Source organism: Urocampus carinirostris, chromosome 5, assembly GCF_059441175.1.
Source record: "Urocampus carinirostris isolate Australia breed hairy pipefish chromosome 5, RoL_Ucar_1.0, whole genome shotgun sequence".
NCBI classification, from domain to species: Eukaryota; Metazoa; Chordata; class Actinopteri; order Syngnathiformes; family Syngnathidae; genus Urocampus; species Urocampus carinirostris.
Window position 1 is genome coordinate 41,942,542 of NC_142353.1, and position 25,155 is coordinate 41,967,696.

Here is a 25,155-nt window from a genome sequence, read left to right on the forward strand (position 1 = left end):
AATCGAACAAAGACACTGTACTTGTATTTCTTTCTCTCTTTCTCTCTCTCGCTCTCTCTCTCCCTCTTTTCCACCCCTTTTCTCCCACTCTCTGTCTCTGTCTCCTTCACTCTCTGTGTCTCTTTTTCTCTTCCTTTGTTGCTCTTTGTTTCTTTCTCTCTCTGTGTCTTTTTAACTTCTTTTGCTCTAACTTCCTTTTCTCTCTTTTCTCTTTCTCTCTTCCTACCTTTCACGCTTTCTTTTCTCTTTTCTCTCCTTCTGTCTTTCTATTTTTCTTTGGATTTCTTTCTTCCTCTCCCGTTCTTTTTCCCCTCACTCTCTTTTTCTTTCTTTGTCCCACCCTCTCTCCTTTTCCCTCCCTCTTCCCCTTACTTCTTTATTTCTCTTTTTCCTTTTCTCTTTAATCTACTAGTCCGGCCCCCGACAGAACGTTTGTTCTATCGTGTGGCCCCCGAGTTAAAACGAGTTTGACACCCCTGGTCCATAGAGTGAGGACATGTTTAGATTTCAGCCTGAAATGTGCGAAAAATCTCGCAATATTCATTCATCTGCTAATCTCAAATCAGACAAACAAAAAGTGCTCTGACATTGCCGTGCATAAACACCCGGGGGAGCTTGTCTGAGTAACAGCCGTCTTCTGTCAAAAGCTGAGCAGCTTCACTGGAGCAGCTCCGGGTTTGAAATCCTTACTCAAGAGCACCTTGACAGGAGGCTTTTTAGGCAGAGGAGAGTGACTCGTCCGCTCACCAGCAGTGTTCCCTCTAATCTGCGCCGCAATTGCGCACTGCTCGCACATTCTCAGCGTACAAGAAAATCTAGCCAGCGCAAAAAAATGAGGGCTCAAAATTACTCATTAAGAAGCGACTTAAGGCAGTTACAGTGGATGAAGGTAAAAATACACGGGTTCCCCTGACGTTGTGTCCTAAATGCAGTATTTTGAAGTCGAGTCCAAGTAGAACAAAGTTGAGTAAAGTTAGTAGTTTGTTGAGAACCGGCTTCTTCGGCTGGGCTCACTAAAAGGAACTGGCTCTTTTGGGTCGTAAATGGCTCTTCAGGTTGTTTTTGCTTCTTTATCCCAACATGACCAAAAATTATGTAAAATCATGCACAAAATGACTTAAAGGAAGGGGGGAATAGAACAAAAACAAAAAATACCAAAATTAAATTGAAAAGCTGAGAAAAAAAGAAATGAGAGGAAGAGAAAAAAATAAGGAACATTTTAGAAAAAAAGCCAGAAAAAAAGAAAAGAAAGAAACATAGGAAATAAAGTAAATAGAGAACAAAAAGAAAAAAAGTAACAGCTCGGAAAAAATAAACACAATGAGATTTATTTTAAAGGAATTTAAAAAAAAGTAGAAAAAAAACACGGAAAAAAGAAGAAAAAGTTTATGTTGCATTCAAATAATTTCCAATGATATCAAGTGAATATTGTTGCCAACATTGTACTTCCACTAAAAAATGTGATTAAGTATAGTTCTGTATCTTACAACCGACTCAATAAGCCCCCAAAAATGTGAATATTATGCGACAAAATATATCAGGAAATAAAAAGAAATGGATATCTTGTGAAAGAATTGTAAGAACAAATGACGTTTGTAGGCCATACAACCTTTGCAATAGTACATGAGTCAATTCATTCAAAAGAGAAAAATCATTTTGCATTGCCGGAAACTCAGCAAAATGTAACTTGATGTCAAGTTTTGGACATGTTTGATAATTAATTATCTGGCCACACTTGGGATTATGGTAGCTCACTGTTGTTTCAAGCGTTGCTCACCGACGCTCAGACCCGTGGAAAATTACAGGGAACATTGCTCACCAGTGCTTTTTTTTCACACTCGCTCACATGTTACATGCGTAACTGGCCCGATGCCTTCCACACTGCATAGCTTTCATCATCCCGAGCAGATGTGCACTTTGACTACACAACAAAATATTTTGCCCGCTTTCAGTTTGCTTTACGGCAAGGGTCGGGAACCTACGGCTCGCGAGCAGGGTTGGGTAGGGTTACTTTAACTTGATTACTTTAAATTACTTTTGGATTACTCCAATACCAAATATGCTAATAAAAGACAAAAGAAACTAAATATGAATAAAATGACTCAATTTTGTGCAGGCTTGGGGAGTAACGGAATACATGGAAGGGCTTTTGCTTTTTGTGGGGGTGGACCTAAGAGAAGGGGTAACCAGGAAGTAGTGGTGTTCAAAATAAGGATGGTATTCATTGACAGAATCAGGAACAACGTTACAAACAAACAAGTGGGCACAAAACAAATCAAACCTGACATAGTCCAAACGTGAAACGGAGACCACAACCATTAATGAAAAATGCAAGGAACAACGTAGCAAACTAAGCAGGGTTGGGTAGGGTTACTTTAACTTTATTACTTTCAATTACTTTTGGATTACTCCAATACCAAATATGCTAATAAAAGACAAAAGAAACTAAATATGAATAACATGACTCAATTTTGTGCAGGATTGGGGAGTAACGGAATACATGGAAGGGCTTTTGCTTTTTGTGGGTGTGGACCTAAGAGAAGGGGTAACCAGGAAGTAGTGGTGCTCAAAATAAGGATGGTATTCATTGACAGAATCAGGAACAACGTAACAAACAAACAAGTGGGCACAAAACAAATCAAACCTGACATAGTCCAAACGTGAAACAGAGACCACAACCATTAATGAAAAATGCAAGGAACAACGTAACAAACTAAGCAGGGTTGGGTAGGGTTACTTTAACTAGATTACTTTCAATTACTTTTGGATGACTCCAATACCAAATATGCTAATAAAAGACAAAAGAAACTAAATATGAATAAAATGACTAAATTTTGAGCAGGTTTGGGGAGTAACGGAACACATGGAATAGCAAAAATGATGTTGGCAAGGTGTTAAAAAATGATGTTGGCAAGCAGCAGCTCGGTAGCCTAGATGGTACGGCGCCCGCTCCGAGACTGGGAGGTCGCTGGTTCAAGCCTCGGCCGAGTCGTACCTAAGACATTGGTACCCATTGCCTCCCTGCTTGGCGCTCGGCATTGAGGGTTGGAATTGGGGGGTTTGGTCACCTAATGGTGCGTTGGGTCTAAAAACCCGGCGCCGATCGAAGGCGACGAGTCACGTCGATAGCTTCGCGTGACAAAATGATTTCCGGTAGATATCATGTTGATGGTTGATACTGGCTGAATAATAATAAAAATAGTTTGGATTTATTTTTATTTTGTTTCTGTCGCATTTTATGTTAGTTTTGCCGGAGATCAAAGAGATCAAAGCCAGGAAAGAAAGCTTACCACGTGTTGTGAGTCATCATTTTATTCATATTTAGTTTCTTTTGTCTTTTATTAGCATATTTGGTATTGGAGTAATCCAAAAGTAATTGAAAGTAATCAAGTTAAAGTAACCCTACCTAACCCTGCTCGCGAGCCAGATTCGTATCGGAGATAAAATGAAATTTAAGCAAATTTAATCCACAATGGATTCATTCTGGTTTGAACAATTGTATTGACACGTTTAAAAGCAAATCAACAATGTGAGGTTTGAAAAATTTTAACAGCAATTAAGCATATTCACAATTTCGTTATATCATTTTCTAACAATATGACGTTTGAACAATTTTTGTCGACATTTTTAACAGCAATTAAACACATTCACAATTTCATTACATCATATTACAACAATTTGAGGTTTTATCGACACGTTTAACAGCAATTAAATACATTCACAATTTCATTATATCATATTCTAAAAATATGATGTTTGAATAATTATTATCCACACTTTTAATAGCAGTTAACCAATGGATTCATTATGGGGGTTTTGGGGTTTTTAAGGGTTATTGATCTATCTTCGTTATTCATTATCCATTATCCGTTATCGGTCAGTTCATAATACGCTACAAAGCCTAGGAGCCGGGACACTTACTCTCAGCCAAAAGGCCAAGCTAAGGTCCTAGCCCTAAAGCCTTGCTGCGATCATTGCGAATCATTATAGTCTAGTTACACATGGCCAACATAGAGTGCTATGTGTAAGGGAGGTTCGGTCCAGTACATAAAGCAGTTTCAACAACAGTTTAAAGTCCAGGTGTCACACCAACAGACGCTGTTTTTATTCTACGTCTCTAAGGAATCCTTTATATGGAAGCTCATTAAACAATTTACACACTGTTGAGACACTTTATGATGAAAACCCACAGAAGAAACAGTAAACAGCCAGAAACGCCAAACAAGCACACAAAACAATTGAAAGTATTGCCCGGCACACTAGTGTGCCATGAGACCTTGGTCTCTAAGCCGCTACTTTTTTCCTAACTTTCAACCCTGCGGCTTATTCAGTGATGCGGCCAATTTATGTTAGCGGCGCTCGAGTGTTGCTACCATTAACTGCCCTGTCAAAGCTATATTATTATTATTATTATTAAAGCTTTGAAAACTCTCTCGTTGTACCGTCTTTCTTTGTAAATATGTGTAACCCATGTATAAAATGTATTTGCAACTGTATATTTTTGTAATGTATATATTTGTATTTATTTTAGACACTTATTCTGATATGTTTGGCACGTGTGAACGAAAAATGAGGGGCGGAACAAACGCGGGGTGCCGAGCTTAAGTGGGGACCGCTAAAGGTGAGGGACAGACAAGGAAAGAAGAGGCGGTAAAAAGTTGGTTAAAGAAAAAAAGAGTTGCGTGAGTAAATGTGTTCATCTGATATATTTTTCCCACCCTTACCTATGGAAATATACACTTTTTTCCTTGGATTACTTTCAACGGGACCCGGACTCTGCAGGTCTGCATCAAACCTTAAGTACTGCTATCATTTTCCGTTCATTCTGCCGGCTGTGATTTTTGGATTGTGGACTTTAATGAAGGACATTTAGTTTCAATCGCAGGACTTGAAATCGGGTTTGGGTTAATTTTGTGTTTGTGTTACATGTTTAAATCTGGGCGCATGCGGCTTATATACAGGTGCGGCTTGTGTATGTACGAAATCGGTTTTCCTCTTAAAATGTGGTGGGTGCGGCTTATAATCAGGTGCGCTCTATAGTCCGGAATTTACGGTAAATATTAAAGCGATCTGTGCAAATTCAATTCTCTTAAGATTTAACGTTCATCCGTGTGTTTTTATACCGCTCGTCCTCATTAGATGGAGACCTGGAAGACCCTGGACTGCAGTCCAATTATGCACATGGGTGGAGTTGGCGTTCTTTAGATATTTTTCTAAATGTTGACTGATAAAAATAGACCTACATGGGCATGGAACACAGCCAACTCCTACGGTTTTCCTCTTAAAATGTGGTGGGTGCGGCTTATAATCAGGTGCGCTCTATAGTCCGGAATTTACGGTAAGAAAAAAGCCGGGAAAACCAAAAACAAAAGAAAAAGAAAGCAAGAAAAAAGAAAATGATGGGAAAATAATTAATGATTGAAAAAAAAATGACAATAGGATTGTCGAAGTGTCCTTGGGCAAGACACTGAATCCCTAATGCCCCCAATAACAGGTAGGCGGCTTGCATGGCTGACTTCCTATTGGTGTGTGAGTGTGTGTGTGAATGAGTAAGTGTGAAACACATTGTAAAGCGCTTTAGGAGGTCTTCATTGACTTGAAAAGCGCTTTATAAATGCAGACCATTTATTTGTTGAAAACAAATCCCTCTTATGTGGTTTGCTAACGGATTAAATTCTGTGTGTGTGTGTCCCCGACCCCAATTTCGTTGTCACAATATGTTAACCCATTTTGTAACAATGACAATAAAGGTTTATTCTATTCTCTATTCTATTCTATTCTACTTCTCTTTCTCTAGACTGAAAAGGAATCGGTCCCGATTTTCATGCAGACAGACTGCACCATCACCTCTCAGACGGGCCCCAAGGCTTTCAAAATCCCCTTATCCATCCGCCAGAGGATTTGCGCCACCTTTGACACTGCCAATGCCAAGGGCAAGGACTGGCAACTCTTAGCCCACAAACTCCACTTAGATCGGTGAGCTCATACAATTATTTTTTTACACTCTCAAATTTTGCTTCTGCTGCTGTCTTGAATCTAGGCATCCCCATTGTTGGGCAGTAGTTCCTTATAGTTACTCACTACTTCTTCCAAAAAGTTAGTAACTGAATTACTCTATAGTCAGGGTTGGGTAGGGTTACTTTAACTTGATTACTTTCAATTACTTTTGGGTTGCTCCAATACCAAATATGCTAATAAAGGACAAAAGGAACTAAATATGAATAAAATGATGACTCACAACACGTGGTAAGCTTTCTCTCCTGGCTTTGATCTCTTTGATCTCCGGCAAAACTAACATCAAATGCGACAGAAACAAAATGTAAATAAATCCAAACAGCTTGCCAACATCATTTTTGCCGTTCCATGTGTTCCGTTACTCCCCAAGCCTGCACAAAATTGAGTCATTTTATTCATATTTAGTTTCTTTTGTCTTTTATTAGCATATTAGGTATTGGAGTAATCCAAAAGTAATTAAGAGTAATCCAGTTAAAGTAACCCTACGTGTGTAATAATAACTTTTGTTTTATTGAAATTCCTGCTGAAATATATTGTGTAGTTTCTGCATAAGTGTCCTGCAATGATGAGTCCAACAGTGCCACCTGCTGGTATGTGGTAAGGTTTGGTTTGGCTTTAGACTTTAGACAGGAAGGTGGGGGGTTTTTGGCAGTCTAAAACGAGCTGCCAACGGTAAGACACGATCTTTTGGTGCTCAAGTCAAGTCAAGTCAAAGTCAAATTTATTTATATAGCCCTTAATCACAAAAATGTCTCAAAGGACTGCACAGGATTACAATTACAAAAAAAAGTCCGCAAAAAGTTAACTGTAAACGTTAAAAAGCCACTATACGATCTCTTGTTAAAAGTCTCTTGTTAAAATGGATGTAAAAATGTACTGTGATGGTTAATATTCTAAAATATATTTTATGTAAACTGAAAAGAAAGCTCTTTGATATGTTTTTGGCAGTCTACAACGAGCTACCAACGAGATCAAAGCCAGCAGAGAAACTTACCACGTGTTGTGTTGTGACTCATTCATTTGCAGCAACTGTAATAAAAACCTCATCATCCAGTCCAGCTTGAATGTGGATCTTTGGTGGGACAGGTACACCACGGTTATCTATATATATATATATATATATATATATATATATATATATATATATAGTCAAATATGGCTCTTTTAACATTCTGGGTTTAGAAATTGAATTTCCTAGAAAATTACAGTGACCACATAGTATATTTTCAGAACCAGTCGGCAGGCTACTCAGGTGGTCTTTGGTGTCTACATGGTGTCCCAGGAACCATGTTGGGGACATCTGATAAAGAGAGCTAAAGATAAACAGATTATACTATATTTTTATATAGCAAAGGTCACCTAGACCTACCGAAGCTCTAATCTCCTGGCCAGGGGGTTCTTCAGTGGCCACTCTTGGGTCTTTTTGGGTTCTAAATGATTTAGAAAAAATGTCCTCTCCAAACTAAGTGGCCGTTTGGAATTGAACCTGGTCAGAACAAAAGCTGCAGCCTTCTAAGTTGTCCTTCTTCTGGGCAAGTTCTTGAGAGTCGTAGTGAAACACTGACCCCCACTGGACAATATCTCCATGGCACGTTCATTGTCATAGCAACAAGGAACTATGGTTTACCGAAAGCGTAAAAATTAAATAAATAAATACGCCCGTTAATAACAAATATAAACTTGTTATCAGAGATGTTTTACTTAATAATAAATAATAAATATTCAATGAAATACATATATAAATAATGGATTGCATGGTTTGTTTATTGACCACTAAAATTTATAATATGCTACAAATTCGATATATATACTATATAGATAGATGGATATTGATATAGATATAGATGGATATGGATATGGCTATAGATGGATATTGATATAGATAGATATGGATATAGATGGATATAAATAGATAGATATACATATAGATATAGATAGATAGATAGAGACAATGATATAGATAGATATAGACAGATATAGATAGATAGATAGATAGATAGATAGATATAGATATAAACCGATACAGATAAATAAGGATATAGATAGATAGATATAGAAATACCAGTCGATAGAAATAAATAGATGGATAGATAGATAGATAGATAGATAGATAGATAGATAGATACATATAGGTATGTATATAGATATATATATATATATATATAGATGGATATGGATATAGATGGATGTGGATATATACTGTACTTAATCACATTTTTTAGTGGAAGTACAATGTTGGAAACAAGATTCACTTGATATAATTGGAAATTATTTGAATGCAACACAAATGTTTTCTTCTTTTTTCCGTGTTTTTTTCTATTTTTTGTAAATTCCTTTAAAAAAAATCTCATTGTGTTTATTTTTTCCGAGCTGTTACTTTTTTCTTTTTGTTCTCTATTTACTTTTTTCCTAAATGTCTTTTTCTTTTTTCTGGCTTTTTTCTAAATTTTTCCTTCTTTTTTCTTTTCCTTTTGTTTCTTTTTTTCTCAGCTTTTCATTACTTTTTCATTTTGGTATTTTTTTCTTTTTTGTTCTATTTCCCCCTTCCATTAAGTCATTTTGTGCATAATTGTACATAATATTTGGTCTTGTTGGGAATATAGAATCAAAAACAACCCGAAGAGCCGTTTAGGACCCGAAAGAAGCCGGTTCTCCGACAAACTCTACTAACTTTACTCAACTTCGTTCTCCTTCGACTCGACTTCAAAATACCGCATTTAGGACACAACGTCAGGGGAACCCGTGTATTTTTACTTTCATGCACTGTAACTTTGACTTAAGTCGCTTCTTAATTAGCAATTTTGAGCCCCCATTTTTGTGCGCTGGCTAGACTTTCTTGTGCGCAATTGCGCACGCTTGCAGCTTAGAGGAAACACTGCTTGTAACTCAATTACTAGCTCAGTTACTTTTTGGAAGAAGTAGTGAGTAATTACAACTAATTACTTTTTTTAAGTAACATGCTCAACACTGGATACCTGTTGGCTATTTTGACTGGTGACCTCACTGTTGTTTGTTGTTTTGACTATTATGCAAAGTTGAAGTCGTCGTCACTATCAGCCAATCGTGATGCTGTTCTTTGAATCCCGCACCCTTTGAATGACCCTCTGCCCAGTACCAGTCTGTGGCCCTTTGGTTTCTGACCACTGACCTAGGAGATTTAGTTTTAAAAAGGGCTCAGGGGAAGGGCTTCTGAACATGTTGGAATTTCTTATCTGAGGGTTTTGTCCTCTCCTGTTCTCCTTGCAAGTTTAAAAAACATTGATGTACTCTCTCCTTACTTTGAGTATCTATTAAACTTTTAACCTCTTAGTGAGGAAAGCATTTTTACCGTACCGTAAATTCCGGACTATAGAGCGCACCTGATTATAAGCCGCACCCACCACATTTTAAGAGGATAACCGCTTTTGTACTTACAAAAGCCGCACCTGTATATAAGCCGCATGCACCCACATTAAAACATGTAACACAATCACAAAATTAACCCAAACCCGGCTTTGTGTCCCGCGATTGTAACTGAATATAAACTACACAGTCCAAAAACTACAGCCGGCAAAATGAGCGGAGAATGATACCAGTACTTAAAGTTTGATGCAGACCTGCAGAGTCCGGGTCCCGTTGAAAATCTCATCTCCCATCTCATCTCATCAGCCGTACCGCTTGTCCTCATTGGGGTCGCGGGGGGGCTGGAGCCGATTCCAGCCATCCCCGGGCAGTGGGCAGGGGACACCGTTGAAAATAATCCAAGGAAAAAAAATGTATACTTCCAAAGGTAAGGGTGGGAAAAATACATATCCACTCTTGTCCGCCGCGACAACAAACACGTCTCACCTTTACTCCACTTCCCGTCAGCCCGCGTTTGCTCCGCCCCTTCCTTCTTATTAGCCCGTGCAAAACATATCAGAATAAGTGTCTCAAAAAAATACAAATAAATACATTACAAAAATATACAGTTGCAAATACATATTATACATGGTTACACATATTTACAAAGAAAGACGGTACACCGAGAGAGTTTTCAAAGCTTTAATAATAATATTATAACTTTTATCCCAAACAGTGCCTGTGAAGGGTAGCAAAACGCTACTACCAACACGCTCGCAACTCAGCAAACGGGTCTGTCAAAGAAAACATACCGTACTTGTAGAAATCACGGTCAACCGTCCTCATCTTCCTCTTTACAACTGACGTCATCAAAGTCGTCTTCCTTTAGTATTGGAAAGAGACTTTGTCATATAGACGTTGTCCCACGCTAGCAAAAACACGCTAGCAACACGCTTGCAAAAGAAAGTTTACGTGCAGTAGCTCTGTTTCATTCTTTTTCGGGCTGCTCGATTGTGTTTAGCTTGAAAGCTGCGTCATGTGCCTTTCTTTTTGCAATTTGCATGATGAGGATATGTCTACGCTAATTTAATTTGTGCACAAGCTAAAAAGTTGCAGTCTTCCTCGGCGCATATATTCCACCGGTCTAAATCTTACCTTTTGTACTCGAGCGCCGCTGGCGGCTGTTAAAAAGATTACATAAATTGGCCGCATCACTGAATAAGCCACAGGGTTAAAGGTTTGGGAAAAAAGTAGCGGCTTATAGTCCGGAATTTACGGTAGTTGCATTTGAGAACAAGTTAAATATTTGTCCTCTTCAAGTACCGTATTTTCCGTACTATAAGGCGCACCGGCTTATAGGGCGCACCCCGCAAAAATCGTTTTTGGCCCTATATTTGACATACATAAGACGCACCGGATTATAAGGCGCTACAATGGGAACGTCGACAAAACAGTCGGATAGTTCAGTCAAACTTATTACCCCCTTAACATTCCGAAAGCTTGCAAAGATGCAAATACGTGTCGAGAACACGTGCGGATGCGGTGTCAGTACGATGTCACTCAAATGCATCGTTCCAAATATCATTCGGAAGGTTAAAGTCTTGGGATTCAAGAAATGCCAACCATTCCTTAGTTTCTATTTTCTTTTTCGCTCGCAACTTTACTGTGCATATGACAATAAACACTTGGAATTGAGTTTAATTTGAAAATAGACACTCCATTCCATCCATTATCTGCACCGCTTATCACAGAAACATCGAGTTCAGTCTGAAACAAGATACAGGGACAATATAAAACCCGGAGTAGCTCACCAAAGTCGTTGTGTTCGATAATAATGTGCAACCATGGTCCTCTTATATCCGTGAGTTTAGTAAATCCAGGAGAATAAAATATTTACAAATACAGAATAGTAAAAAATGCTTTCTCTATGCCGTCAACCCAACGTGCTATTCACATTCATCTTTTTCGGCCAATTGCAGGCTTTGTTTTGCCGTTCAAGCCAATGCCAGCCTGTAAATGATAAAAAGGATCCGCCCCTTTTACCTCTGAATAACTTTAGCCAATAGTGATCGATTCAACTGATGAGTGACACATCTTTTTCGTCCAATTGCAGGGTTTGTTTTGCCGCTTACGCCTATGCCAGCCTGTAAATGATAAAAAGGATCCGCCCCTTGACCTCCGAATAACTTTAGCCAATAGTGATCGATTCAAATGATGATTGACACATTGGTTAGCCAATGAAACACCGGTAAATAAATCCCAGCATACACCGCGGACTACTTGGCGTTCGGGGGAAAATCTAGTCGGCGGCTGCAAGTTAGTTGCAAGACTTTGCGACTGAATATTGATCCATAAATAAGGCGCACTGTATTATAAGGCGCATGGTCAGCTTTTGAAAAAAATAAAGGCTTTTAGGTGCGCCTTATAGTGCGGAAAAAACGGTAATATACATCTTCTCTATAGTTTTCATTGTTTTGATGCGTGTGCTCTTCAACAGAAACTTGGGTTATTTCGCCAAGCAGAAGAGTCCATCAGCCATCATCTTGTGCCTGTGGGAGGCTCGCCACCAGGACACAGCCGACCTCGACTCTCTCGCTAGTGCCCTGGAAGAAATCGGCAAAATCCACCCCAAAACTTCACCCGAGGACGGGGAGGAACATGAAACGGATTTGAATCAAAGACAGGCATGCAGTCAAAGATGAACATTTGCAAAGCGTCTGGCCCAAGACTTTACTTTCTCCGGATTTTACAACTACTCTACTTTTTATGATGTCCAGTGACGGACATTATCAAGTTCTTGATATTTTTGTTTACAATTTGTTTGTGTTTGTGTTACATCCACGTGGTTTGGTGGATAAAGACGATATTGTGTGTCCGGTTAAAAATGGCGGAATATATCAATTGCAACCACCATATTTTGAAACCATCTTAAAAATCTAGTTTTATTTTCCAGACGTTGACCATATGTGTTCAACTTATAATATAAGCCTACTCCATATACAGTAGACCCCTAGGATACTTCATTAAAACCAGGGTTGGGTAGGGTTACTTTAACTTGATTACTTTCTATTACTTTTGGATTACCCCAATACCAAATATGCTAATAAAAGACAAAAGAGACTTAAATGATGTTGGCAAGCTGTTTGGATTTATTTTCATTTTGTTTCTGTCCCATTTTATGTTCTTTTTGCCGGAGATCAAAGAGATCAAAGCCAGGAGAGAAAGCTTACCACGTGTTGTGAGTCATAATTGTATTCATATTTAGTTTCTTTTGTCTTTTATTAGCATATTTGGTATTGAAGTAATCCAAAAGTAATTGAGAGTAATCCAGTTAAAGTAACCCTACCCAACCCGGATTAAAACGTTATGATTACCTTATGGCAGGGAGATATGGTAATCAACAAATGCATCCATCCAATACTCCGAAATAAAATAAGATAATGGTATATAGCGAGTACTACTGATATGTAAAATACATGTATATGATCAGATAACGTCATAAATAGATAAACATGTGTAGAAAAAATGAATCATGCCCCTTTGGTGTGATGTGAAGAGCTGGTACAGTGGAGTTTCTGGGTGGATGCAGACGGGGCATTGAAATAAAAACATATTTTAAAACTAGCAGGGATTGTCATGTCCTTGGAAGTCTTTGTTGCTTTAACCGCCTCCATATTCTCAAGCATCGTCCCGATCATCGATTGGTTATTCTTTAGCGAAGGAATCAGTGTGTGTGTGCTTTGTTTGTATTTATTATCTTCAGCTTTGTTTACAATACTGCTGAAAATAGGTTGCCGGTTGATATCTGGCTCGAAGGATCAAACGATAGTTTTGATGCTTTGAACACACTCAAAATAAGGAGAGAAATTTTGAACTTGCAAGGCGAACAGGAGAACCCTGTCCATGAAACCCTGTCAATGCCAAATTCCAAATCTGTTCGAAAAGCCCTCCCGTGATTCCTTTCTTTTTTTTAAATTTCCCAAATTACAAAAACCAGATTTGCCCGAAATGGTACGGTGAATCAAAAAACATCAACATTATTAGCCGATAAACAGTGCATAATGTCAAAATAACAAACTACAGTGAGGTATAGCAGTCAAAATAACAAAATGGCATCCTATGCAATCTCCTTTGCAGGTGTCTAAAACTAAAGAGCATAAACTTATCAGTTATCACATTTTTGCTTCTCCCTTTAGCACAGGGTTCTTCAATGTGGTAGCCATGGGAACCAGGTAGCTACCTAAGACCGCCTGCAGACTGGCTCTGAAAATGTATCAAGGGTCATTGTGACTTTCTAGAAAATTTAATTTGTAACATAGTATTAAGTGGTTGACTTAGCTTTACATGCTAAAAATTACGGTAATACCGTAATAATAACAAAGTAATATCACAGTAATAACATGTTATTTGATAATTTTTCATCAAAATGGTTGCCCTTTTTCACGTCTCGGGGCAGGCGAAAAATAATTTGTCATTGATTTCGAATAGTGTGCTGTAATGGGGGGAAAAATCGTATTTCGGATCATAAAGTCAAAATATTGTAAGGCGGGGTTGCTGTATCCTGGGGGTCTACTGTACTATAGTATATAAATTGTCTCATAGCAGAAAAGTTTATGACTTGCCTACTTAACATGTCACGACCACGTGGTGGAATAATTAGAATTTCATATTTTTACTGTATTTTCCGGACAATAAGGCGCACCTAAAAACCACAAATTGGGCAGAAATTTGAAAGTGCGCCTTACATACCGCAGAAAATGGTGAATAGGATTGGAAATGCATAAAGTGTTTATAAGTGTGCGTTACTATACAATGTTTTACTGTATACTTTCTTATTTGAGTAATGATTGATCAAACGATAATCATTGCTGACCGGGATCCGAATCCATGTTTTGAAGTTGAGGGTGCTGACGTACGAAAAGGTAGTAGAGCTCATCTCATCATCACACTATTTTTACTCGTGCTGCCAAAAACACTGCTTTGGATGGTTGTTGAACCAGAACAGGATCAGGACCCAAATGCGTGACCTTTCTAACACAAGCCTTTTATTTTACAGGAAATGGGGAGTCCTACACGTTAGGCAGCGGTTTGGCGTGGAATGATAGGAAGCCAGAGGCTGACGAGATCGATACGAATTGTATGAGCAGATATCGGACGGATGGGGTCGATACCGGACAGGACGGGACAGACAGGATTGATACCAAAACAGGATAACGAAAATAAACAGGAAACACTGGACGGGAACGAAACTGGAAACGAATATTAAACAATGGGACGGACAGGATTGAAATCAAAACAGGATATCGAAATTAAACAGGACAAACTAGACGGGAACGAACCTGAAAACCGATATTAAACAGGACAAAAATGAACGGGAACGAAACTGGAAACCGATATTAAACAGGACAAAAATGAACGGGAACAATACCGGACAGGAAATACCAACAGGAAACAAGACTGAGTCAGAACCCCCACCTTGCGGGGCAGAGGTTTGTTGACAAACTGACAAAGGAATAGTGAGAGCACTGAGCTTGAATAGACGGAAAACCAATCCGTCAACGAGCCGCAGTTGGCGCCACACGGGCGGGGCCAATTGGACGCCATGGCAACCATGATATTTTTGTCATTAAAGTATCAAAAGACGGAAACATAAAACAGAAAGTCTTTCAACGAATCCCGACACAAGCTCTTTTACGTAGTATAAATCTTAAACCACTAGTATATTGATGCACAGATAAAGAAGTGAAGAGACTGTATAACCGAACAGAATGCACTATGCAAACAAGAGTTTCTGGCAACGCGAGTGAAAATAGTGTGATCATGAAATAAGTACTAATAACTTTTTATATGTTATCTGTACCTATAGAGGTCAAGTGCTAAAGTATTGACACCCTCCCTGCTGTGATCCGGGTTCGATTCCCGTTGCAAACGATGTTTTGCGATTTTATTCCGAGATATTTATCCACCAATTTATCATTGCACTTTTATATGCCGTGGGTGTATAAAGAGCTCTACGTTATAGACGAATAAACACAGTATCTCTTACCGTAGTCTCTATTTGCATAAAAAAATACAGTAATCCCTCGTTTTGCGCTGGGCTTGAGTTCCAAAAAGGTCCAGCGATATTCAAAGCCCGCCAAGTACAAACCTTTATTTATTTATTTATTTATTTTTATTTATACATTTAAACTAAAGAACAAACCCAATTTACCAACTCATGTATTTGTTTGACAAATGAAAGTACTGCATTTTATGAATATTTTTTACCCCAAAAAATTCTGGACTGTCAAAATATAATTTTGATCATGATTTTGCCGATTTACTGGGCAACTGTAATTGGGACACGCACCATTTTACTTCCCATGATACCTGATCAAACTCATGTGGACGTAATGGATATTTACATTTAATTTTCGGTCTTCAACCCATAAGTTAAAAGATCCATTTTGGACCAAACAAAAAACAAAAAAAAGTATGTCTGGAGAAAAAATTAAAAGCTTATAGAAGCTTTTTAAGGAATTAATACATATCTTATTCATTTCTGTTGGCCCTTTTACAGAAACCATATATTTTTCCATTATCAAAACTTTTTGAAAAAAGCGCTAGGGAGCCAAATGGGAGCGCCAAAAACCTGCATGTGGCTACAGAGCAAGTTTAGCAGGTGGAGAAGTATAATTTTATTGGCAATAGAAATCATCTTGGGCGGCGTGGCGGATGGGTGGTTGGCGTGCTCCCCATGGTGCGGAGGTGCAGGGTTCAAGTCCAGCTACCAGCCTTCCTGTGTGGAGTTTGCATGTTCTCCCTGTGTGGGTTTACTATGGGCAGTCCAGTTTCCTCACAAATTCTAAAATAACCATGCATGTCAGGTTAATTGGCCGGTCCAATTTGTCCCTAGGTGTGAATGAGCGAGTGAGTTGTCTGTCTCTGTGTGCAGTTCAGGGTGTCCCCTGTCCACTGCCCGAAGATGACTGGGATGGGCTCCAGCACCCTCGTGACCCTACTGAGGATAAGCGGTGCAGATAATGGATCGATGGATAGATAGAATTTATCTGCCTTCATTCGTCTGTCGTTTGGTTACTTTTGTGAACCTAGAGCGTTTTTTTTTCATTATTTTTCTATTTTTTTTTACATGATGGCTTTTAGAGAAACTGGAACTGGAAACATATTTGCCCATACATAGTGTAGGTTGGCGGCATGGCGGCTGACTGGTTAGCGCTTCCACGGCCAAATTCTGAGGTCATGGGATTAAATCCAGCTACCAGCTTTCCTGTGCAGAGTTTGCATGTTCTCCCCGTGCTTGCGTGGGTTTCTCCCAGCCACTCCGGTTTCATCCCACATTCCAAAGACATGCATGTCAGGTAGATTGTGCCGGTCCAAATTGACCTCAGGTGTGGTTGTTTTTCTTTGTGTGCGCTGTGATTGGCTGGCAACCAGTTCAGGGTGTCCCCTGCCCACTGCCCAAAGATAGCTGGGATGGGCTCCAGCACCTCTGCGACCCTACTGAGGATAAGCGGTGCAGATAATAGATGGATAATGTAGTTTGTCAAACGGTTTTATCCATGTGTACAACTCAGACAGGAACGTCAGAAACAAGCAGAAAAGGGGGTCTTCTGCATGCTGTCGAGCCAATGCAATGCACAACACAATCCATCCATTATCTGCACCGCTCATCCTCAGTAGGGTCGCGGGGGTGCTGGAGCTCATCCCAGCTATCTTCGGGCAGTGGGCAGGGGACACCCTGAACTGGTCGCCAGTCAGTAGCAGGGCACACGGGGACAAACAACTCACTCGCTCATTCACACCTAGGGACAATTTGGACCGGCCAATTCACCTGAAATGCATGTTTTTGGAATGTGGGAGGTAACCGGAAGAAACCCACGCAAGCACGGGGAGAACATGCAAACTCCACACAGGAAGTTTGATCTCATGACCTCAGAACTGTGCCGCACACGCACTAACTACTGCCCCGCCGTGCTGCCTTGCACAACACAGTACAAGGGTTGGGTAGGGTTACTTTAACTGGATTACTTCCAATTACTTTTGGATTACTCCAATACCAAATATGCTAATAAAAGACAAAAGAAACTAAACATGAATGAAATGACTACATTTTGTGCAGGCTTGGGGAGTAACGGAATACATGGAACGGCAAAAATGATGTTGGCAAGCTGTTTGGATTTATTTTCATTTTGTTTCTGTCGCATTTTATGTTCGTTTTGCCGGAGATCAAAGAGATCAAAGCCAGGAGAGAAAGCTTACCACGTGTTGTGAGTCATCATTTTATACATATTTAGTTTCTTTCGTCTTTTATAAGCATATTTGGTATTGGAGTAATCCAAAAGTAATTGAAAGTGATCAAATTAAAGCAACCCTAACCAACCCTGCACAATACATGAAGAATATCCACGAAGTAGCTAGATCTCGATAAGTAAATCACGATATAGCAAGGGATTACTGTATGGCAAAAGAGTATTTTTGGGTGGTACGCTCTACACTTTATAGTGCGGAAAATACGGTAAATTTCCTCGAGCTGCCAGGACGGCACCACTGTAACCAGGGTTGGGTAGGGTTACTTTAACTGGATTACTTTCAACTACTTTTGGATTACTCCAATGCCAAATATGCTAATAAAAGACAAAATAAACTAAATATGAATACAATGATGACTCACAACACGTGGTAAGCTTTCTCTCCTGGCTTTGATCACTTTGATCTCCGGCAAAACGAACATAAAATGCGACAGAAACAAAATGAAAATAAATCCAAACAGCTTGCCAACATCATTTTTGACGTTCCATGTATTCCAAGCCTGCATAAAATTTAGTAATTTTGTTCATATTTAGTTTCTTTTGTCTTTTATTAGCATATTTGGTATTGGAGTAATCCAAAAGTAATTGAAAGTAATCCAGTTAAAGTAACAATACCCAACCCTGACTGTAACAAACCAATTCCACCATTTAAAAGCTGTCCTGTTGACTCAACATGAGCACACCAGGTGAAATTCACAGTGTTCCCTTTATTTGTGACAATGGGATGTTTCATTTACCGGAGGTCAAAATCATTTCAATATTTCTAAACGGCGTGATGACGAATGCCTTCACCGAATACGGACAGATGTTAAATTGCCCTCAGAGCAACACTTTGCAACGTAAGCGGCAAATGAACAATGACATATATTGTGGAGGCACAATCAGTGATGAATAAATGGAGGCGCTCTTTCCCGTATAACATCAGAGTTATTCAGGCAATCAGTAATTGTGGTCTGTGTTAATCGGTGTCGAAGCACCGCACTTAGTCCTTTGTTCATACAGGCTTGAAAATACAGAGTGGCGCTTTTTAACAATTTTCAACAAAGCTTTTACTGGGAAATATCCTGTGGAGGCAGACACTATCAATATTGTTATTGTCATTTTGTGTGGGGGTTTGTTTTTTTGGGGGGTGCTGGGGGTTATAGTCAAAAATGCAGGTCCAGGAAAGTTATCTATCTATCTACCTTGGTCATATCCCTCAAGAGGGGTGACCGACAGCAAGACAAACACATACAATAACAAAGACAATAAAAGGGAAAAAACAAAATTTTTTGGACCATGGCCCACCCAATTGCCCGAACACCCTAACAACTTAGGCACCTAGGCACCTAAGTTGGTCATGATTTCGTCCCTCCAGATGAAATGGGACACCAGACAGCAGCCATGTCACTCGGGTCAGGGTGACACAACACACTCTTTGTTCAACAGCAGGGCCCGACAGCTTTCACTGGTTTACCCCTGCCGCATCATACGGGTGCCCAGCCCATCCTTAAGAACGCGTCCACCATCCCACTATCCTTTCACAACACCTCTCCACTCCTTTCTATCACCAACAAGGGCCTCTCCTTGTGAGAGGTAAGAGAATTATCCCACCATGGTCCGCTGTGTGTCAACTAAGAGGCGACTAAAGTGGAGGGAGCGAAGGGTCTGGGGATTATCTCCTCTCTATCTCTACTCCCTAAGAGACAGCAAGGCAAAGAAAGGGGTGAGGGAGACCGAAAGGTCTCGCAAACCCTAGTTTTGGGTCACTAAATGTGAGAGGATGTGGAAGTAAAGCGACTGAGTGGAAGAAAGAGGAGATCCAAGAAAGCTGAAGTCCTCAAATGTATGTGCAATTTTAATGCCTTTTTTGTCTTAATGTCAGGACTAGAACAAAGACAGGACCCACTTGCGTACGTTACTCTTAGTTTTATTGGGAAGAAGGGAGAGGATTGTACACACGATCCGGAGATCGCTGGTCGCAGGGAGCAGGTTGCTCGGACGCGGAAGTGGTATTTCCGTGGCGAGCGAGGGCTGTGTCGGGAAAACAGGTCCGGAGCCGGGACAGGAGATTCAAAAACATGGTCGAGATCAGAAAATTGGTCAAAGCCGGAACAAACGGAGGCTAAAACAGGAGTGAGTACGGGTCGAAATGCTTGCCTAATCGCATAACGTTTTCTCACAATTTGATTGAAAGAAAGAGGAAGGGCAGCGCCCGCAATCTGATGTTCACTGGACATGGAAAGCAAATCGCTCTCGTACTCGGATTGTGATCCGAACAATGATAATAATTTTGTCAGGACCAGAACGGAAACAGGACCCAGTTGCGTTACGTTTCTCACAGGTTTTATTGGAGGAAAGAGAAAGGGCTACGCCCACGATCCAGTGTTCGCTGGACGTGGGAAGCAAGTTGCTCTCGTTCTCGGATTGTGCTCCGAAATGCGGAAATGTATATTCCTAGCGAGCGATGGCGGTGTCAGGAATGAAAAAAATTGGTCAGTAGCCAGGACAGGGAGAGCAAGGCGTGTTCAGGGTCAGAAACGAGTCGTAAGCCAGAAAGGGAGAGTAGACGTAGTCGGGGACAAAAAAGGTCGTAAGCCAGGACGGAAGCAATGCACAACACAATCCATCCATCCATTATCTGCACCGCTTATCCTCAGTAGGGTCGCGGGGGTGCTGGAGCCCATCCAAGCTATCTTCGGACAGTGGGCAGGGGGCACCCTGAAGCAGTCGCCAGCCAGTCGCAGGGCACACAGAGAGAGACAATTCACTCGTTCATTCACACGGGAGAGCAGACATGGTCATGATCAAAACAGGCCGTAGCCGGTGACCTACGGGAGCAAAAATGGGACAGGTGGGAGTCAGGATCGGAAAAGGCTTGCTTAGTCTACACTGAGGTTCGCAGACGGACTGACAACCGGTGACAGAAAGACTGGGGTTTACATAGTGACAGGGAGCCAATCAGAGTCCGAGGCAATTGGCCCCGAAGGAGAGGGCACAGGTGATTCACATCAGTAATCATGACACTTAATCAACAAAGAATTGATGTAAAACAAAATATCTGGGTGTAAAGTGATGCATTATACATCTGTGGGATTTTGAAAGATATACAGATAGGCCCGGAGATATTTGGACAACATTTTCACGAGTTGGGCTCTACATGCAACCACGTTGGACTTGAAATGAAAGTGCAGAGTGTAATGATCCGTTCAACATCTGACTGAAAATAAAGGGAGTGTAACATTTTTCCAAATACACTACACTTTATGGGCTCTACAGTAATTGGACTATTAAGCGTAATCCAAACAAAAAAGTGTGTTGTGTGTATTTGTTCCAAATCCGTTTGAGGCAATCACTGCCTGAAGTCTGGAAGCCATGGTGTCAAGACCAGAACGGAGACAGGACCCAGTTTTATTGGAAGAGAGAGAAAGGGTTGCGTCCACGATCCGGTGATTGCAGGACGCGGGAAGCAGCTCGCTCTGAATGCGGAAGTGGATCTTTCGAGGCGAGCGATGGCGGTTTCGGGAATGGAAAAACGGGTCAGTAGCCGGGACAGGAGAGGAAAAACGTGGTCGGGGTCGGAAGCGAGTCGTAAGCCAGGAAAGGAGAGTGGACGTGGTCGGGGACAAAACGAAGTCGAAAGCCGGGATGGGAGAGTAGACCTGGTCAGGATCAAAAACGGGTTGAAGCCGGTGGGACACACAGGAGCAAAAAAAAAGGTGGGAGTCAGGGTCGAAAAAGGCTTGCCTAGTGCTAACTGAGGTCCGCAGACGGACTGACAAAAGTGGACAGATAGGAGTGGGTATAAATACTGACAGGGAGCCAATCAGAGTCCAAGGCAGTTGGCGCCAAAGGAGCGGGCACAGGTGATTCACGTCGGTAATCATACCAGCTCAGTAGCCTAGATGGTAAGGCGCCCGCTTTGAGACTGGGAGGTCGGTGGTTCGCGCCCCGGCCGAGTCATTCTTAAGACTTAAAAAGTGGTCGGCGGCGCCCTCTGTTGGCAGCGGCTGCATCGGCTCGCTACAACGGGTCAGGTGCAATCGACATTTCGTTCTGTGTACATTGTTACACAGAATGACAATACAAGGAAATTATTATTATTATATTATTATTATTATTATTATTATGACACATGGACAACACAAACACTAGGTTTCCCTCTCCTCGATGCTCTGTCAGGCATTTACAACAGAAGCCTTTAGTTGTTGCTCGTTTGTGGTACTTTCCACCTTAAGCCTTGTCTTAGGCAAGTGAAACACATGTTCCATTGGGTTGAGATCTGGAGATTGACTCGGCCGTCGCAGAATATTCCACTTATTTGACCTAATAAACTCCCGGTTGCTTTTGCTTTAGTTTTTGGGTCATTGTCCATCCGCACCGCGAAGCGCCGTCCAATCAACTCGGCAGCATTTGGCTGAATCAGAGCATAGTATATCCCTGTATAATTCAGAATTCATTCCCATGCCATCACACTGCCATCACCATGTTTTACAGATGATGTGGTGTGCTTTAAACAGGGTTGGGTAGGGTTACTTTAACTGGATTACTTTCAATTACTTTTGGATTACTCCCATACCAAATATGCTCATAAAAGACAAAAGAAACTAAATATGAATAAAATCATGACTCACAACACGTGGTAAGCTTTCTCTCCTGGCTTTGATCTCTTTGATCTCCGGCAAAACGAACATCAAATGCGACAGAAACAAAATGAAAATCAATCCAAACAGCTTGCCAACATCATTTTTGCCATTCCATGTTTTCCGTTACTCCCCAAGCCTACACAAAATGTAGTCATTTTATTCATATTTCGTTTATTTTGTCTTTTATTAGCATATTTGGTATTGGAGTAATCCAAAAGTCATTGAAAGTAATCCAGTTAAAGTAACCCTACCCAACCCTGGCTTTGGATCATGTGCTGTTCCCTTCTTTCTCCAAACTTTATTCTTTCCATCCTTCTTCTTGTCTTACCTGTCCATAGAACATTTTTCCAGAACTGGGCAGGGTTATTGAGGTATTTTGTTTCAGGCAAAAACAAGTCAAGTCATGTTTATTTGTATAGCCCTTACTCACAAAGAGTCTCAAAGGGCTGCACAGAACCACAGACTATTGGGACACCATCCCCTGATCTAAAACCTACATGTGGTGGTGGTCAGCAGAAGGCGCAGGCAAGATCAGACACTCGTACACCTCTTTCATATTTGGCTATTATTTCTTTCTTAAATGCAATAGTTGTACGCACTACTTTTCGTTTTTCACCAGAAGCAACTTTTCTGCTTGCACTGACTTTCTTCTGAGACGAAAATAGGGGCTAAAACACTTCGTACACCTATATTAAAAGCGAAAACAAAACGAAGCATGTCCGGACGTCACGCGAAGACCGATTTCCACCCGTACGCCGCTCCGCATCGCACCCTAGCGTACGCAATCACGCATTACCGGCGTTCGAACTCCGATTTTTTGACCGAACAGCGAAGCAAGAATTTCTCGTAATTTTTGGTCAGACTCTGATTTGTTCGAACTGAGAGGCGTTCGAAAACCGAGGTTCAACTGCATTTCAAATAATTATTGTGAAGAGCCATATAACTAAACTTGTATCACTGTCCAAATATTTTTGGGCCTAAAGGTAAATATGATATCTCAAATATTTGCAAAACGAAAATATAATGCAGACTTTTCATTTCCTAGTACAGTGTTTACAAACCGTTTTTGAGTTAAGGCAAACTTTTCTCAAGGCATGCCTGACAAATGTTGAATAACTAATTCCCAGCACCAGTTTTACATGGCTTTTCTCTCTTTTTTTAATATCATGTTGTCTAAATTTACATAAAGTTGATCATTTGTTGCTATCATGGCTCAGGAGCTAATTCAGGTTATTCACTTTAGTTGATCATTTTGCAGTAATCTTAGTTTTTACTATATTTTTAACCTGTTTCTTTTATTTGTTTTACTATATTTTATTTCATTTTTTTCAAAAAATACTGATAACAATATTTGAAAGGTAAAAAGCATGTTTTGACTTCATTCAAACCCTTTACTGTTTTTTAAGTAAAATAATTAAAATCATAAACTGTCAAGAACCAGAACAGGATCAGGACCCAATCGCGTGACGTTTCTCACACAAGCCTTTTATTTTACGGGAAATGGGGAGTCATACATATTAGGTCTGGCGTGGGAAGACAGGAAGCCAGAGATCGATTCCAATTGCCCGAGTTGATATCGGACAGATGGTGTCGATACCGGACAGGACAGGACAGACAGGATAAATAATTAAACAGGATATCGAAAATAAACAGGACAAACAAGACGGGAACGAAAACTGGAGAGAATAATTAACAGAACAAAAATAGATGGGAACGAAACTGGAAACCAATATTAAACAGGACAAAAACAGAAGCAATACCGGACTGGAAATACCAACAGGAAAACAAGACCTAGTCAGAACCCACGTTTTGCAGAGCAGAGGTTCGTTGACGGGCTGACAAAGGAAGCGTAACAACGCTAAGCTTAAAATAGACAAAAAGCCAATCAGTTAACGAGCCGCAGCTGGCGCCTCACAGGGGGGTCAATTGGGCGCCATGGCAACCGTGACATAAACATCATGCAAGATTTTTAGTAATTAGATTTATTTGATCATTTTAGCAGCGCCATCAAACAAAATAAATATATACACGTTTATTTAAGTTTCACTGTATTTTTAAAAGAGTAAAAATGATTTGACAGTGGAACAAAACAATATTCAAATACAGTACTTTCTACTTGTATTTCCAATGTATTTGATATTTTAAATAACAATCACAAAATAAGAAGTGATGTGCATTTTTATTATTTTTCTTTCATTTGTAATTTTTTAGTAGTTCTTAAATAGGTTCATTAAACAAAATAAGTGATTTATTATGTTCCCTGCACTACATGATGAGCATATATTTACAATGTAAAAAGAAAAAACTCGGCTGATCACTGAATGAAAGACAGATACTGAACAATGGCATTGGTTGTAAAACACTGTCCTAGAGTAATCAATCTGATTGGCTAAACAAAACGTTTGCAGTAATTGTCATGACCAGAACGGAATCAGGACCCAAATGCGTAGCGTTAACCACAAGTTTATTGATAGAAAGAGGGAGGGCAGTGCCCGCGATCCAGTGCTCGCCGAACGCGGGAAGCAAGCCGCTCACGCAATCGGATCGTGATCCGAATACGGAAGTGGATTGGCAGATGGCGGTGTCAAGGACAGAAAAACAGGTCGATAGCTGGGACAGGGGAGCAAAAACGTGGTCGGGATCAAAAACGGGTCGTAAGCCGGGACGGGAGAGCAAACGTTGTCGGGATCAAAAACACGTCAGAGTCGGTCACATACGGGGAGATCAGGAACGGACGGGTGGAAAAACGGGTGCTAAAACGGGACAGGCGGGTGTCACGGTCGAAATGCTTGCCTTGTAACAAAAGAGGTTCGCTGACGGACCGACAACAGGCGAGTGAAAGAACTGGGCTTAAAAAGTGACAGGGGACCAATCAGGTAGCCCTA

At 40.5% G+C, this 25,155-nt stretch overlaps 1 protein-coding gene across 1 annotated transcript in view; it reads left to right on the top strand.

Moving 5' to 3' along the window:
- The window catches only part of unc5db (unc-5 netrin receptor Db), a 338,470-nt gene extending 323,089 nt beyond the window's left edge, over positions 1-15,381 (top strand). Inside the window, exons 15-16 of the mRNA XM_088336872.1 lie at positions 5,798-5,976; positions 11,834-15,381. Coding sequence (XP_088192998.1) covers positions 5,798-5,976; positions 11,834-12,038 — 384 coding nt within the window. The 3' untranslated portion in view covers positions 12,039-15,381. The remainder of the gene's footprint in view (positions 1-5,797; positions 5,977-11,833) is intronic.
- The last annotated feature ends 9,774 nt before the right edge of the window (positions 15,382-25,155 follow it).